Source organism: Marmota marmota, unplaced genomic scaffold (genome assembly GCF_001458135.2).
Source record: "Marmota marmota marmota unplaced genomic scaffold, marMar, whole genome shotgun sequence".
In the NCBI taxonomy this organism is placed as follows: domain Eukaryota; kingdom Metazoa; phylum Chordata; class Mammalia; order Rodentia; family Sciuridae; genus Marmota; species Marmota marmota.
In genome coordinates, this window is record NW_025999900.1 from 27,964,767 (window position 1) to 27,981,516 (window position 16,750).

At 37.4% G+C, this 16,750-nt stretch overlaps 1 protein-coding gene and 1 non-coding gene across 3 annotated transcripts in view; both read right to left on the reverse strand.

The window, feature by feature from the left end:
* Ap4s1 (adaptor related protein complex 4 subunit sigma 1) overlaps positions 1–16,750 on the reverse strand; it is a 34,078-nt gene that overhangs the window by 16,628 nt on the left and 700 nt on the right. Inside the window, exons 1-4 of one of the 2 annotated variants that reach the window (XM_048798717.1) lie at positions 16,090–16,539; positions 4,568–4,774; positions 1,728–1,814; positions 279–347 (exon numbers count right to left, since the gene is read on the reverse strand). In XM_048798717.1, the coding sequence (XP_048654674.1) occupies positions 279–347; positions 1,728–1,814; positions 4,568–4,705 (294 nt within the window). In that variant the 5' untranslated portion in view covers positions 4,706–4,774; positions 16,090–16,539. Of the gene's footprint in view, positions 1–278; positions 348–1,727; positions 1,815–4,567; positions 4,775–16,089; positions 16,540–16,750 lie in introns of those variants that run through there. The other variant, XM_015491760.2, reaches the window with a different exon arrangement.
* Trnap-agg lies at positions 6,258–6,331 on the reverse strand. The gene has a single exon. It is a non-coding gene; the product is annotated as a tRNA-Pro (tRNA).

Consider the following 16,750-nt stretch of genomic DNA (forward strand, 5'->3'; position numbering starts at 1 on the left):
AAAGTTATATTTTAAGTGTTAAAAAAAAAAAAAAAAAAAACTAAGAGGTACATAGTTTCTTAAGAGCTGAGTCTTGAAAAATACCTAAAACATATAAGTTTGCAGATATGTTAGATGAGCCAGAAGGAAAGATAAAGAAAATGTAACATCATTTGAGTTTTAACTTTTACACATTAAAGTTCTATATTAACAAATAATCTTAAGCTATACCCAACATGACCTAATTTCTAGAAAACTGGGTTCAAAAAACAAAAACACTTTTTAGTCATTAGACTTACCACTCGGCTGAAGTACTCGTCTAAAACTTCCACAAAATTGTGGATGAATTCATAAATAGCCATCTCATTCTGAAATAAAAGACGAATATGCAATGAATTTTAGCATGGCCCTCAAGCAAATCAGACACAGAAATGGCCGGTCAGTTGGTCAGTTCCCAGGTTTTAGAGCATGTGACCAAGGGAACAAATGTGAGCAAAGTAACTTTCCATTGACCAATATTCAGAACAGTTCTACTTCTCCCTTATTTAAAAGATGCTTATTAATGAAAGAAATGGAGAAGACCTTAACCTCTAAGATTTCTTTGTGGTCAATGTTGAATCTGACCCAACTGAAACTTCAGATCCCAGTGTCAAGGCTTTGTGCTCTACTTCCTGACTTCATCACCTACTGGCTCAAGCATTTTCCAGATTCTTTGCACCATCATTTTTCTGTCTGTGAAGATGGGGAAACCACTCAAAGTGCCTTATGGATAAAAGCAATCAACTGAGATTTCAGAACATTTTATATTTGAAATACCTGGAACTGGGATGAACACTCCTGAAGAGGAACTAACTTTAGGAGATATAAACATAGGACAATCATATAGTTTGCTCTGATTTTTGATATGTAAGCCCATGTTCAGTGTCATAACTGATTGGTCTCTGTTTGTCTGAGCTACCCCACTATCTGACAGAACAAGAGCAGGGCACTGGACTTGGTTAGGATAAAGGAAGACACTAGCTAGTGTGGTGGCATATACCTATAATCCCAACTATTTGAGCCCTCAAATTTGACACCAGCCTGGGAAACACAGTGAGAAATTGCCTCAAAAAAAAAAAAAAAAAAGTAAAAAAAAAGCAGAACAGAAAAACTGGAAGGCATCTGGGATGTGGCTCAGTGATAGAGTATTTGCCTAGCATATGTGAGGCCGTGGGTTCAATTCCCAGTGCTGCAAACAAACAAACAAACAAAAACCAAACAAAACCCAGAAGGGCACTCTGGGGTTTTAATTTTCTCCATTTTATAAGCTGCTCATGTAATCCAAACAAACATTCTACATATATCTCTTCCATAGAACTTTCCCACCTTGATAGAAACCAAGATCCTAGAGAAGTGCTGTGATGCGTGCCTATAATCCCAACTACTGGAAGGCTGGAGGATTGTACATTCAAGTTCAAGGATTGCAACTTAGTTAGACCCTGTCTCAAAAAAAAAAAAAAATGTAGGGGTGGGTTTGGGGGATAGGATGCAGCTTGATAGAACACTTGCCCAGCATGCTTGAAGCCCTAGGTTCAATACCCAGCACTACAAAAAGAATTTTAAGAAAAAAAAAGAAACCAAATACATTCTGGAAAAGAGTCATAACAATTCTTAGGCCAGTAGTAAGAAAATGTCAACATAGGGAGGAATAAAGATCAGACTGTTATCTCTAAGTATCTTGTATTTTCCAAATACTCTTAGTATCTTACCTCAGTGTCATTAACTCCAACCACAATGAAGAGAGCTGCATATTGCCGATATATCAGCTTAAAATCCTTATATTCAATAAAAGAGCACTAGATGAAACACAATTAGATATTAGTACCTTTGGTCGACAGAGACTTCTCCAAAATGGCATGCATAATTTCTAGGTTGAGTATCTGCCAACACACTGCAAGAAATACATAACATTCTCATAACATTCAGGGGACTACTTGGAAGCATCTCTAGGGGGAGTTGGAGAAACAGTCTGGGAAAAAAAGTGAGTGATCACATGGGTTCTCACATGTACTCCTCATTCCTTTACTTGGCTATGTGGAAATCAGCAGACAAAGCTAATGAATAACCAGCATTTTAAATTGCCTTCATTGTGAAAAGATTTTCTTTTTTCCATTTCCTTATGGATTCTTGGGAAGCAATTAGATATGCTTGATTTATATTTGTTAATAATCACTGAGGAGCCACATACAAGAAGTGAGTGTGTGTGTATTTCTTTTTCCTAGATGTATAAAAATAATTCATGTAGATTCTTTTATAAATTATTTAAAGATGGCCTTCATGTGAAAGATGCTATACAAAATTTCCCAAGGTAAACACTGTTTTGTATGAATTCATAACAAGCTTATACCACTGACTTGTGGACAAAACAACTCCCTTCTCCTTCATCTATTTTCCTACAGCCAGTGGACAAAGGCATTGGGTGGATGGGAATCAGCCTTCAGGCTAAAGACACAGTAATACTCTTCCTTTGAATGTCAGAGGGTACCTGCTAAAAGGTGACTGAGCACCAACTGTATGGCTTTTTGTACTGTGATCTGTTGCTCTTGGGTTCCCAGATGCCCGTAGGAATAAAGCCTTGAGGTTTTGTTTTGTTTTTTAAATTGTATACTTTATTTATTTTTATGTGGTGCTGAGAATCAACCCAGCGCCTCACAGGTGCCAGGCAAGTGCTCTACTACTGAGCCCCAGCCCCAGCCCCAAGCTTTAAGTTTTGAGTATAAAAATTCTTCCATGGAAAATGCCATTTGGCAATCTATAAAATGGAGAAAATTGAAGCTTTTATTTAAAATTAGGATAAAGGTAAAAAGTATAGGACCATTCTGCAACTTTCGGCTCAGTAGGGTCAGTGTTATTTCCATTAGGTTGGCTCTTTCAAGAAAATGCAATTTATTTGAAAAAAACTGAAAAACATTTTTTTTCAAAGGCTCTTAGGAGTTTCTAATATTAAAAAAAGTATCAAGAACTTTTGTGGGTAAAATAATAACTATGTTGATATTAGAATATTTTGTAACCTTGTTATGCCAAAAGCCTAGCAGCTACTAGGTTTTTGTTTTTGGTTTGTTTTTTGGATACTGGGTCTCTAACCCTGGGGTTCTTTACCACTGAGTCACATCCGAAGCCCTTCTTATTTTTTATTTTGAGACAGGGTCTCCCTAAGTTGCTGAACCTGGCCTTGAACTCACAATTCTCCTATCTCAGCCTCCCAAATTGCTGGGATGTACCACTGTGCCCAGCATAGTGGGTTCTTTTTAAAATCTAAAATAATAGTATATTTCAAAAATACCTAAGAGTATATATATTTAGTCCAAAGCCTACATTTCAAAGGGTTAACTATGAGTGTAAATGATGTTTGAAATTGTGGAGTGCCTGCATTCTGCAGAAATATTGAAACAGGAATGCTTCTAAATGTGTTTACTTAAAGCATGTGGCTATTAACAGCCCTGTAACAGTTGTTTCCATCTGACACCATAAACCAGTGTGCCATAGAAGGCCAAAGTAGTAATTCAAAGAGGAACTCTGAGATGTTTCAATTGGAAAATCAATTTAGAAGCCAAGGGAAACACATTTGCAACATGTAATGTCTGAGCACTGATTAGCTTAACATTTTATGGCTTAGTAGTGGTTTCTACAGGCAGTCTTTCTATACATGCAATGAAATGGAGAATGAAGAAAATTAATGAATGATTAATTATCATTTATAATGATAAGCTTTCTGATTTTGCCTCAGTTGTTGAGTGTTTTCCTATAGATTCGACATTTAGGACCTGGATTTAATAATTCTCTGAAGTTCTCTGTGAAAATAGACTCAGTTTTAAAAATTCCTTTTCATGGGCTAGGATGTAGCTTAGTGTGTGCTTAGCATGCACAAAGCTCTGGGTTCAAGCCCCAGAATCCCTATCTCCAATTCCTATTTGTTATTCTAATACTTTTATTTAATCACCAAATTTTGGCAGGATAGATAGATTTGCTATTTCACATGAATTTTTAACTTCTATTCCCCCATCTACATAATAAAATAGTTAAGAGCAAGTTTATTTTGCCTTTAAATCATTGGTGATGTATTTATAAGAATGATAAGCAGATAAAAATTGTCCTCTCCACAGGAATTATATTATTATTCTCCAGTATAAAATAGGTTTTGAATAGTCACCTCCATGACAGCCACCCGACCTTCATTTTTTGGCTTCAGAAAGCCACCTGCTATAGGCACTCCTAACAGTTCCAAGGACTGAATTTATATGAACAAAAGAAAGATTATATGTACTAGCAGGAGTAAATTTAGCTGCCACTTTCATGGTGAACTGAGACAAATATGCTAACCTAAATAACAACCCAAGACTTTTCCTGGTTTTTCTTGTATTTATTCTCTTAAGGAGATATAAAGAGAGCTATGCTTCCTTTCGTTTTCATTGTATTTCATTCCTTGTTTTCCCTAATAGCTGTTGAAGGAATACAGTCCAGAGAAAATGATGGCCCTTGAGACTAAGTAATAACAGATCTGTCAAGGCTGAGTTGACTGCAGAGATAAAAGAGAGCTTCAGAAACTTACCTGTTCATTGGATCGAGAGAGACAACTCTTTATGACTTCTGTTTCCAGAAGTGTTCGCTTATTAATCTCCACATGCTCATAGTACTTAGAAAGTCGGGTCTGGCCTTGTTTATTCACCATAAGGAAAAATTTTATCATTTTTTTCCTGGCCAGTGTTTTTCCAAATACAGTTTAAAAGTTATAGCAAGGGATGGCTGTCATTGGAACCTGGAGAATAGAAAAATAACAGAAAGATTAAATTTCTCAATCATATTGTCTGTTCTATAGATGAACCAGAAGTAAATAAAATATCATTTGATAATATTGGTCTTCACTCCTACAAACTGAATAAGGTTTTAATTAATAATAACCAAACAAATTTTCATTAGTTATCTTCTGAATCACTTTTCAGCATCCAAATACCGCTACTCATATTCACTCAAGTTATTCATCTGTTTTGCTGGACACCAACTTTGTGTTAAGTATCAGAAGAATAGGGAGATGAAGAGGTGATGTTTTTGATCTTCCAACTTTTACACTAACTAAAGGTGCTAAACAGATAAATAAATATCAGTAATGCAAAGTGATGAATTATAACTGGGGCCAGTGCATTTGCTTAGGAGCACAGAAGGAAGGAGCAAGGAATGGTGCAAGACAGTCAAGAAGGACTTCCCAGAGAGGGGAAATTTGAGCAACTTCTTGAAGGATGATCTAGAAGGAGAGGCTTTAGGTTGAGAAAAAAGCTCTGGAAAGTTCACTGGTTGCAGTTCAGAGGGCAACAAGAAAGGTCTCAGAAAATTAAGCTGCTCATATATGTTAAAAAGGAGGGAAAGATCACTATAGGGCTTGGTCACCCCAATGAATATTTACATCTATCTTAACAATGCTGGTTGGAAGATGACTGTGAAGAGTCAGTCTGAAAAAGACTCAACTGTTAGAACACCAGGTAGAGGATGACTTAACAGGGCTTGATCTACTTTACGGCTTTTTTAAGTATAAAACATTAAATATTTGTTTTGATGAGACATCCATATCTGTTTGAAAGTGAAGTTAATAATCAATAGTAAACTAAGCTCTACTGAAATAAGCAGACTGCATGGAAGAATTGTACTTTTGGCAAATGAATGGTTATGGAACTAATCAGAATCCTAGATAAGTACAGAGCCTGGGACTTAGCTATTTTGTCCAGTGTACAACTAACTAGCCCTTTCTATTACTGATTACTGAGAAAGGGTTAGTTAGTTGTACACTGGACAAAATAGCTAAGTCAAGCCCAACACCAGTGTTTTTCTTTAGGGTTTTTGATTGCTTGAAATAAGAAGAATGTGTCACCTAAAAGCTTAGACTACAATAAGACAAACTGGGGCTAGGGATATAGTTCAGTTGGTAGAGTGCTTGCCTTGCATGCACAAGGTTCTGGGTTCAATCCCCAGCACCATCAAAAAAAAAAAAAAAGACAGACCTGGCTCTGAGATCATAGCTTTGCCACATACCTGCCATGCCATGTGACTCCAAGTTGCTAGGCCTTTCTGAACCCAGTTAGATGACTATGTGTGAGGTGTAAGAATGAGAGGAGATCACATGCATTCACCAAAAGATCTAAATGGCCTGGTATTTTCGTGGTGCAACTAGAAACAACATTATGGGATAATACTCATCCTAAATTTTCTATTGTTATTTTTTACCCTCCCAGCTCCTCTCCTTTTTTCAGAGGAGGTACTGGGTATTAAACCCAGGACCTTGTACATCCTAGGCAAACACCCTATACCACTGAGCTATACCTCCACTCCAACATCTTTTATTTCCTAAACCCTATCAGACAGGTGGTTACTCACAATTCCAAACACTATGCTATAAAGAGCCAGGCCCCACATGGCAAAGCCTGGGGTTGCAAGCATTCATTCACTGTGCAGAACAGGATGTTATCTAGACCAGCTCTGCCAGGGATATGACAGCTGGGCTGTGGGGGAGGCTTGTGGTCATTCACTCCCTTTTCCAGGAAGATAAGCTCATTACACTGTGGGCAGGATTGCGACAGTCTTCATGGTGTTTGATCATTTGGTATTAAGTGTCACTTTTATTCTCCTTACAAATTATTGCTAGTACATTATAGTAGGTGACTAGGAAGCTAAAATTATGATTCATTCCTTCTTTCTTTTTTTCTTTTCTTAGACTTTTTTTTTTTTGGTGTGTGGTGCTGAGGATTGAACTCTGGGGCCTCCTTGTACATGCGAGGCAAGCACTCTACCAACTGAGCTATATACCCAATCCCTTTTCTTTCTTTTATTCCTATTTAGCAAAGTTGTTTTAAAACCAACTTTATGATAGTTAAAAATTATAATCATATATTTAGATTTCAACTGCCAGATTAAAAAAAACAAAACAAAAACTCTGTAAGATACTCATCGCCAAACCTTGGCTTTCAATGCCCTGGTCGCATTAAATGGTAAAATGAGTTGTAAAATGATCCCAATGAGATGTTACACCAAGGGATCAAATTGGTTTCCACCTTACAAGACCAGCATTCCTTCTCACTGACCTTAAGAGCAAAGACAACAAACAAGGACATGTTAGTTCATACTCATTAGGATGCAAACTTTCAATAGAACATCTAAAGGCACCTAAAGACTTCAATACATCTTTGTTTCTCTGCAAGCTCATAAACAATTACACAATTTACAATTATAGGATAATCTGGTGGTAATAAAGTGGAGAAGCACAATTGTATTTCTACTCTAAAATATATAATGCCAAAACAATGTGGAGACTTAAGAAAGAAATACATGTTTGAGAACTGGAGATGAATGCTATAAACACCTATTCTGGTTAGTAATCATCAGGAAGGAGGGATATCAAATAATTATGAAACTGAAGTTAAGACAATAAGAAGGAATATGCTCAAATATGGGGAGTGGTCAGGGAGCAGGTATGAACTTCCTGTTTAGAAATTCGTTGCATTCAGTAATATACAAGGCCAGGGAAGACATTCTAATCACCAGAAAGTTAGGAGATTGTAGACTCAAAAGCTTTTGTGAATGTATATGAAAAACAAGGAAGAATAAATAAAGAAAAAGGCATTAGGGAAAGTACAATATAAAGGATGCTAGGATGCCCTAGCAGAGAATCTAGATGAAAGAAAGGTAAATCAAACAAGAACTTTTCTTGGTTTGGCATGAACATGCTTTGAAAGCCAAGATGAGTGAGACTGGTAGATTCATAGCAGAACACGTCCATTTCCCAGGATCCTACATGGCATAAACTTAATACTCAGAGAAAAGACAGAAGTACATATTAAACTGGGCAGTTTTCATATTTGTGATGGTGTCTTTCTGGGAGTTAGAACCGGAAGTCTTTACAGACTGTCGTCTAAAGATGGCAAATAGGTTTTGACCTGGGTGCTGACTAACTACAATGAACTGCCCTGAGAGGATTCTGGAGCTGCACGGAAGTTCAAAACAAAGGATGCTATGAATGATTACTGTCGATTGTGAGTTAGGAAATAGGGAGTGACAACATATGCACCTTATATTTGTCATTCCTGATGTGTACTCCCTTCATTTTGAAGATGTAGAATGAAATCCTGAATTCTGATCTCCTGACTCATAATGCTGTCTTTAATTTATCACATTGCCTTTTTGCCTCACTCAGTGTATTACTGGCATGAAACCATCATTTACATTTAATAATGTTGGTATTCTCTTTTCTAATGCTTCTGCACAATAAATCTGGAAAATATCAAATAAATCACCGCATGAAAGAATAGAACATGTTGGGTGCAGTGGTGCACACCTGTAATCCCAGCTCAGGAGGCTGAAGATAGTGAGTTCAAAGCCAGCCTCAGCAAAAGTGAGGTGCAGAGCAACTCAGTGAGACCCCGTCTCTAAATAAAATACAAAATAGGGCTGGGAATGTGACCCTGAGTTTAATCCCTGGTACCTTCCTTCCAAAAAAGAGTAGAACATGTAGCTTCTAGAAATAAAAGTGATTAAAAAAANATATATATAGTTGTAGATGGACAGTACCTTTTATTTATTTTTTGTTTAAACATTTTTATTTTAGTTGTAGATGGACATAATATCTTAAATTTATTTATTTATTATTTATGTAGAGCTAAGGATTGAACCCAGTGCCTCACACATGCTAGGAAAGCACTCTACAACTAAGCCCCAGCCCCAGTTCCCCTTTATTTTATTTTTATGTGGTGCTGAGAATTGAATCCAGTGCCTCCCATATGCTAGGCAAGTACACTACCACTGGGCTACAACCTTGGCCCCAAGATACTTAATTATTTTGAGCTCAGTCTCCTGTACAATGTGAATAATAATAGTACTTACCCACTAGGTTGCTGTGAGGATTAAATGAGTTAGGATATGTAACATTCTCAGAATAGAGCTCAACAGGTGGCAGGCAGCAAGTGCTAAAGGGCCAACATCATAAATAACATATCACTTTCCTTGGTGAATCCTTTCCTGCCTATTCCAGTCTCCTTTCCATCTACAAAGAGCTAATTATCCTGTCTATAATGTATGTGATTATTATTTGATTACCTGTTGAAGTCCTCTATAAGAACTGTGATTCAGACTTTTTTGAGGGGTACTGTGGATTTAACCTAGGGGCACTTAACCACTGAGCCATATCCCCAGCCCTTTTTATTTAGAGACAGGATCTTGCTGAGTTGCTTAGGGTCTTGCTAAATTTCTAAGGTTGGCTTTGAACTTGTGATCCTCCTGCCTCAGCCTCTGGAGCTGCTGGGATTACAGGAGTATGCCACCATGCCTATGTGAAACTTTTTTATTATGACTGTGACAGAGATATTTTACATTGTGATCCACTGTACAGATATGTATAAATCTGAAACAAAAGTTCACAAACACTACTTACCCATACTACTTATATTGCACTCTGATTTTTCAAAATGACATTTCATTTTGTAAAAATACATAGTTGTGAGGGATTTCTGTTACACAGATGTATGGATTGCCAGAATTCAGCAAATATAAAGACTAATGTAATTCATTATAAGTAAATTTTATACCAGAAGAAAACCAGCTACAACATTTTTTTTTTTCATTTCCAGTATACTGGGGATTAAACCCAGGGGTGCTCTACCACTAAGCAACATTCCCAGTCCATTTTTAAATTTTTTATTTATTTTGAGTCAGCGTCTCATTAAGTTGCTAGGCTGGCCTCAAACTTGTGATCCTCCTTCTTCAGTTTCCTCAGTAGCTGAGATTACAAACCTGAGTTACCATGCCTAGCTATATGAATAGTTCTTGAAAAACATTTAGCATGCTGACTTTTCATTTCTTCCCTTTATGTATATTAAATTATAAAAGAGTTGACAAGGTTATAGGGAATCATATCAACATTTATATGTCTAGATTTTTAGTGGTGTTTTAAATTGTTATAATTTTCTGCAGTATGATCTGGTCAATTGCAATATTAAAGGAACCTTGAAAATGATTCTTTTAACTCTAGCATTCCAGTCTTAAGAATTTATCCTAAGGTGTAATTAAAAATCTACATGCACAAAAATGTTCATAACACTGTAACAGTGAAACACGGGACAATCCCAGATATTGCAAGCTCAGATAACAATCCAGAATTGTTATGTATCAAAATTAACACCAGCGTGATGTCTTTTATTAAAATTAAGAACAAGAAGGGGCTGGGGTTGTAGCTCAGTGGTATAGCACTTGCCTAGCATGTGTGAAGCAGTGGGTTTGATTCTCAGCATCATATATAAATAAATAAAATAAAGGTCCATTGATAACTTAAAAAAAAATAAAAACTGGAAAATGAAAATAAACAGACTATGCAGAAGAATGGGAAAATGTATATAAAATAATGTTAAGTCACAAAATCAGAATACCAATTCTACATTCATATAGATTACAACAATGTAAAGGAAACATCTAAATAGGTAAAGATTAAAAATAGACCTGACCGATTCATCTTGAAAATATTTGCTAATTGAAAGAAGCCAGTCATAAAGGATGACATATTGTATAACTCCATTACACGAAATATCTAAAGGAGGCAAATCTAAAGAGACAGCCAAGAAGATTCGGGGGGCATAGGGTTCAGAAAGTTATGTCTAAGACGTAAGGGATGGTAAGAATAGTTCCATAAACAGTGAGTATAGGAAAAAGCCATTGAATTGTATACATTGAATGAACTTTACAGTTTGTGAATTATATCTCAAAAGAGCTGTAGGCCAATGGAACAATCTGGAAGAGCTCCCAACAGTCAAAGATAAGAATAATTTGAACAACACAATGTTGGATTATAACCCAAAGTATAAAATAAATATACATAATCGTATATGGACATAAATACATGATAGAATAAATAAACAAGGACAGAAGACTCCCAAATACTGTAGAATAAAACAGACTCCCAAATACTGTAGAATAAAAAAGACTCCCAAATACTGTCCTAATGTGACTCAACTCCCCAGTTCAGAAAGAGAAATAACAGTAGACAACATTCATACAATGCTTGCTTAGGTGCCAGGTGCTGCTTGAACACTTTGCCCACATTTATATAATCCTCCTAAGAGCCCTGCAAGTTAGAGATGGTTTTTATCTCCAAAAACTTTATGGATGTGAAAATATACTTGCCAAAGGTCACTATGTAAAATGGTAGAGGAAGGATCCAATTTCAATTAGTCTGTGCTCCCACACTCAATGCTCATTACTTCTGGATTTTCCTCAGGACTAGTAATTCAGTGATATCTGTACAAGGACCATGGAGGCACAATTTCATTCCCAATTCACTAGTATAAATCTAACTCTGGCCAGTTATACTCTATGTAAAAGCTTTTATTGCATGTTTTGGTGTTTCAGTCTTGACCCTGGAGCTTAACACAAAAGGCACAATTCTAATAGATTATTTACTTTTTGCTGATATCAACATGGATCCTACAATGCTTAAGAAATGGCTCAATTAAATAATTATGAAAATTTAGTAAAGGTCAAACTGCTACATTCTCTACATTTGTTATTATATCTAATGCTTCCAAAATCCCTAAGTCTGACTTGCTCTTCATAGAGTTGAGCTAATCTTCCTACTTCCAAAAAGTAAAACATACTAGGCAAATGCTCACCAAGGCAAGTTTTCAGACTCATATCTGAACTTAGTACTATTCTGGTTCAGATCAGATTTCAGTGTAGAGCACAGCCTTTGATGGCCTCCTTGACTGCCCTTTGCCCAGAAGCACTTTTTTTTAGGGGGAGGGAGGTACCAGAGATTGAACTCAGGAGCACTCAACCACTGAGCCACATTCCCAGCCCAATTTTTTTATTTCATTAGAGACAGGTCTCACTGAGTTACTTAGCACCTCGCGGTTGTTGAGGCTGGGTTTGAACTTGTGATCCTCCTGTCTCAGCCTCCTGAGCTGCTGGGATTACAGGCATGCACCACTGCACCCAGCCAGAAGCAAAAGAAAATATGTACAGTCAATAAAACCAAGAGAAGAAACATCCTGGGTAAAGCACTCTAGAGTACCAATGGGTAGGAAAAACTAAGGTAGCACTAAGAAATAGGGCAATAAGAGGAGAGGGAGAGGAAGAAGAAGAGGAGGAAAGAGTGCTTAAGAAGAGCAGGGACTGGCAGAAGTGGAGGTTAGAAAATGAGGATTTGTGAGGGTCAAAAATGCCAAGAAACCCAGAAACAACAATCACTACCCAAGGGAAAGAGTTCTGCTGGGAATGAATGTGACTATAAGAACAATAGGGGGACTTGGGAAGAGGCCCAGAGTCCCTTTTGCAATGAGTTCAAGGGAAGGTACCATTAAGGAACCTAAAGCTTTCAGAAACCCCTGGTGGATACTTGATGGCAGAAAGGCAGATCCTCCACTGAAGAGAGCTAGTTAAAATAAGGGAAACAACAAAAAGCAATAGGAGTTATTTTAAAATGTCCCTAACAAATTTTTCAATCTTTTTTTGTAGAATATTGTCATGTATCTTAGGTTGGCCCATTGATAGAAAGAAAATTAAAAGTTACCATCATTTAAAAACATGTTATTGTAAAAAATGTTTGTTGTTGTTGTTGTTAAATTTTACCAAAACATTCTCCAGAGGCTGAGAGTATGGCTCAGTGGCAGAGCATGTACCTAACATGCATAAGACCCTGGGTTCCAACCCTAGCACCAGAATAAAACAAAACAAAACAAAAACAACAACAACAAAACATTCTCCAAAGAGAACACTGTCTTTAACATAGAATTCCCAGGCCATATATCCATGTCTGGTATCATTCTTTTGAACATTCTCCCCTGCTGCTACAATGGGAGACAAACCATATTTCCAAGCTTGTTGAAAAGTTTTGTCAGTTTCCCACTCAGTCACATTTTCCAGTCATTTTGTTAACATGTTTATAGACCTGGTTATTCATTCTTAGTCAATGTCCAGGAGAGACTTGGATCAAGACAATCTTTTTTTTTTTTTTTTCCTTTTCAATTTTGACATCTCTATGAATTAGGTATTATACAATATTATCACAGCCTACTTTTTTTCTGCCTCATATTACCCAGGAGACAATTCCGGAATGAACTTGGACTAGAATTTGATATAGCACCCTGAGTTTCTTAAAGATTTTGATGTCTAGACTTTTCTATAGTCTTTGAAGGTTCTTTCCTTTTTCTTTTGCATACAAGATATTATTTGAATGAATCCTACAATACTTGTCCTACAAGTATTGCTGTAATTTTCTTAGCCACAGGCAATTACTACAATGAGAAGGAGCTATCTGATCTCATTTGGTATGTTAAACCTTGGTGTTGCTGTCGCAGATTCCTTCTTTTGTGTTTGGTATGTCACTTAGTTTGTACCTTTGGTTTTGAACACATCAGTCTACTCCTCTGGGCTGTAATATTTGTTTGCTCTCTGTTTATAAATGTAAGCACAGTGTCATCACTGAATTACTCTGAAATGACTTAAACTACGTAAAAATGATTTCAAACATGCAAATAACTTGGGAACCAGAGACAGTAATATTGAACCAATCAATAAGATAGTGGGAACCAATTTAGTGAAGGGAGACTTTATTTTTGTTTCCCAATACACATTCACACTCACTAAGTGGGAACCACTTTCTGCCCTACTAAGGACTTGGCTAAAGTGACCAAGGATTCTTTATCTCAGTTTTCTCTTTCCACCGTGGAGCTAAAAATATTTGTCAAAACCTTTGCAGATGATGCAAACCCTATGTCTAAATTAGTGTTTATGAACCAGTTTGAATTTTTTTGTAGAAGGAGGCCAGGTATGTGCTCAGGAAGATATAAAACTATATATTTAGGTGAGTAATTACAAGAAGCTATTCAATTCTCAGAGGCAGAGTCAAAACTCTGTGTATATAAGATAGTGGAATATTTCGTAAGAAGACATCTTAGTGTTTTCTATTCCTGACTTATTTAAAAGTCTGGAGTTCCTGGGCTGGGACTGTGGCTCAGTGGTGACACGCTTACCTAGCATGCATGAGGTACTAGGTTCGATTCTCAGCATCACATATAAATAAGTAAAATAAAGGTCCATCAACAACTAAAAAATATTTTTTAAAAAAACCACTGTTAAAAAAAAAAAAGTCTGGAGTTCCTTATCATTCTTTGTTGACATAATATATGTAAATAAAATAAGATAAGTCCCTCTGGTCAAAATTAAAAAAAAAAAAAGTAAAAACACACAGGTACTAAAGATTAGCAATGGGAAAAGGGGAAAAAAACACTCTAAAATTCTAAACTTATCAAAGATATAAAGATACTTTCTGAAAGAATCTATGGGCAGGGAAAGAGAGACGAACAGGACTAAAAGAACAAATAGGAAATTTCAAAGGTGAGACAGAAGAGAGGAAATGACTCAGTTACAGATTAGGTCGGGAATTCCAGTTGGGTGAGGTAAATGATAATGTGGCCTGGGAAAGTTCTTTACCTACAGAGGACAAAATTCTAGAAACTCACTGCAGTGTTCTAATGATTGAAGTGGTCGAGCACAGCAATTGGGGAGGATGAGACAGGAGGATCACAACTGAAAGAAGCAAGAATTTATTGAATACTCATATGTGCAGTTCTAGCTTTCATAGTTGTTTGGTACATTACTGACCAGTACACACATGATTTAAATAGTGTAATAAGTAAGCTAGTCCCTGATTTATATCAACACACAAAAGAGATATTGGAATTTTGATCTTTTCTCAGGCTAGTTATATTTGGTGACACTCTACTGTATACTGGTTTGCTAAACTATGATGTTCAGTAGATTAGGTGTATCATCTCAACTTATGAGGGGTTTATGGGGAAGTAACCCTTTGTAAGGGGAGGAGCATCTTTATGTATATGAATACTATTAATAAAGAACAAAATATGGTCTGTGAGCAATCTGGAAGACTTCTTGGAGAAAGTAATGCTGGAGTTGAGTTTTGAAGGAGGAATGGAAGAAATGGCATGTGTTAAATCACTGTGGAGTGAAACAGCATTATGCATTTGAGGAACCAAAGCCAGTAGTTTGGCTGCAGAGAATTGGTTGGCATGATGAGTAATGAAAGATTAGGTGGCTGGGACAATTTACAATTTTGAAGGATCTTTATATGCCAGCTTAAATTTGGGCTTTAAATTTGGAGATTACTAAAATATTTTTTTTTAAAGAGAGAGAGAGAGGAGAGAGAGAGAGAGAGAGAGAGAGAGAGATAGAGAGAGAGAGAAATTTTAATATGTATTTTTTAGTTTTCGGCAGACACAACATCTTTTTTGTTTGTTTATGTATGTGGTGTTGAGGATCGAACCCGGGCTGCACGCGTGCCAGGCGAGCGCGCTACCGCTTGAGCCACATCCCCAGCCCTACTAAAATATTTTAAGCAGAAGATGACAAATCATATCTGCCTTTGAGGAAGACCACTTAAGTGGCAGTGATTGTGAGAGGTGGAGGAAGAGTTGAGGTAGGAAGATTTAAAATAAGTCATGAATGGAGAAAGGACTGGATGTGGTAGTTAAATAAAATGTATGAGAATGTCTGCTAGGCTTTAGATATAGTACTACTTAATAAAATATATAACATAAGAGAAACAATTTCCTTTCTTTTTCCTTTCCTAAGATCCCAGTCTTTTCTTGAACAGAAGGTACCCGTGGGAAATTTAAGTGTGCACCTTCCTCTTCTTTTGATGCTATCATCATGTATATCAACCATACCCTCTTGCAAAATGTTTCTTAGTACGTAAGTATTTGGGTATGGAGGCAGCATGTTGTGTATTTCTGAGCTTTTTATGTACTATAGTCCCTTGCCCTCAGCGAGTAAGACTGAATAAGCAGGTGATATGTGGTCACTAATAAATGAAGAATCAGTACTTTAATAATGTGGAGAAATAGTTCTTAATAGTACTGTGACCTAAGACCTCATTTCATATATAAATAATAGCAATTTGCTCTTCATTAAACTTTAGTAACAGTAAAGCAGGCACGATAAAATAAGATGTACTAATTTATCTCTTTCAAATTACATCCTGAGTGGTTATGTATATATTACGTAGTGAATCGCTTCTGCTCCTCTTACCAAACTTCCAAAACACAGCCCATCCCAGATTAGGAAAGAAGAGTAGAGGCAAAGTGGTCGACAGGCAGACGGGTGCACAGAAATGGGACCAAAGCCCAAACGAAGACGAGGAATCAATCACCACGGCTGGAAGGATCTGGGCTGTTTGCCCAAAAAGAACATCTAAGTCTCGGGAACTGACTGGTGCTAAGAAACCTAAGATAGAGCGAGTGACAGGCACAGAAAGAGGCCTGACCCTTTGGGACTGCCTGAAACACGCTAGGAATGCAAGAGAAACGTCCGGAATCCAGGATTGGCTGCTGCCAAAGACAAGCTGGGCTTAACCCCAGCTCCAAAGGCAAGCAAAAGGCCGACTCCGTCGGTTGGGAAACGACGCCCTACGGCTGCCCACACGAAGGACACAACCCCGGAGCCAGAGGCCATCCCGCTGCCAGAATCCATAGCCTAGACGAACACCCGGAGCCGTCTGTGGGCGGGCTTAGGGGAGGGGCCCATACTCCTCCGCCCTCTAACTGCGATCAACTGCGTCCTCAGTGCGCCTGCGTAGGGTGAGGCCGGACTCTATTTGGCTATTAAGCGTGCGGCGGCAGCGGCGTTCTCTACCCGGCATGCTGTGCGGGAGCAGCGGCCCTACGTCTATCCCTTTCCCAACCCTGCCCCT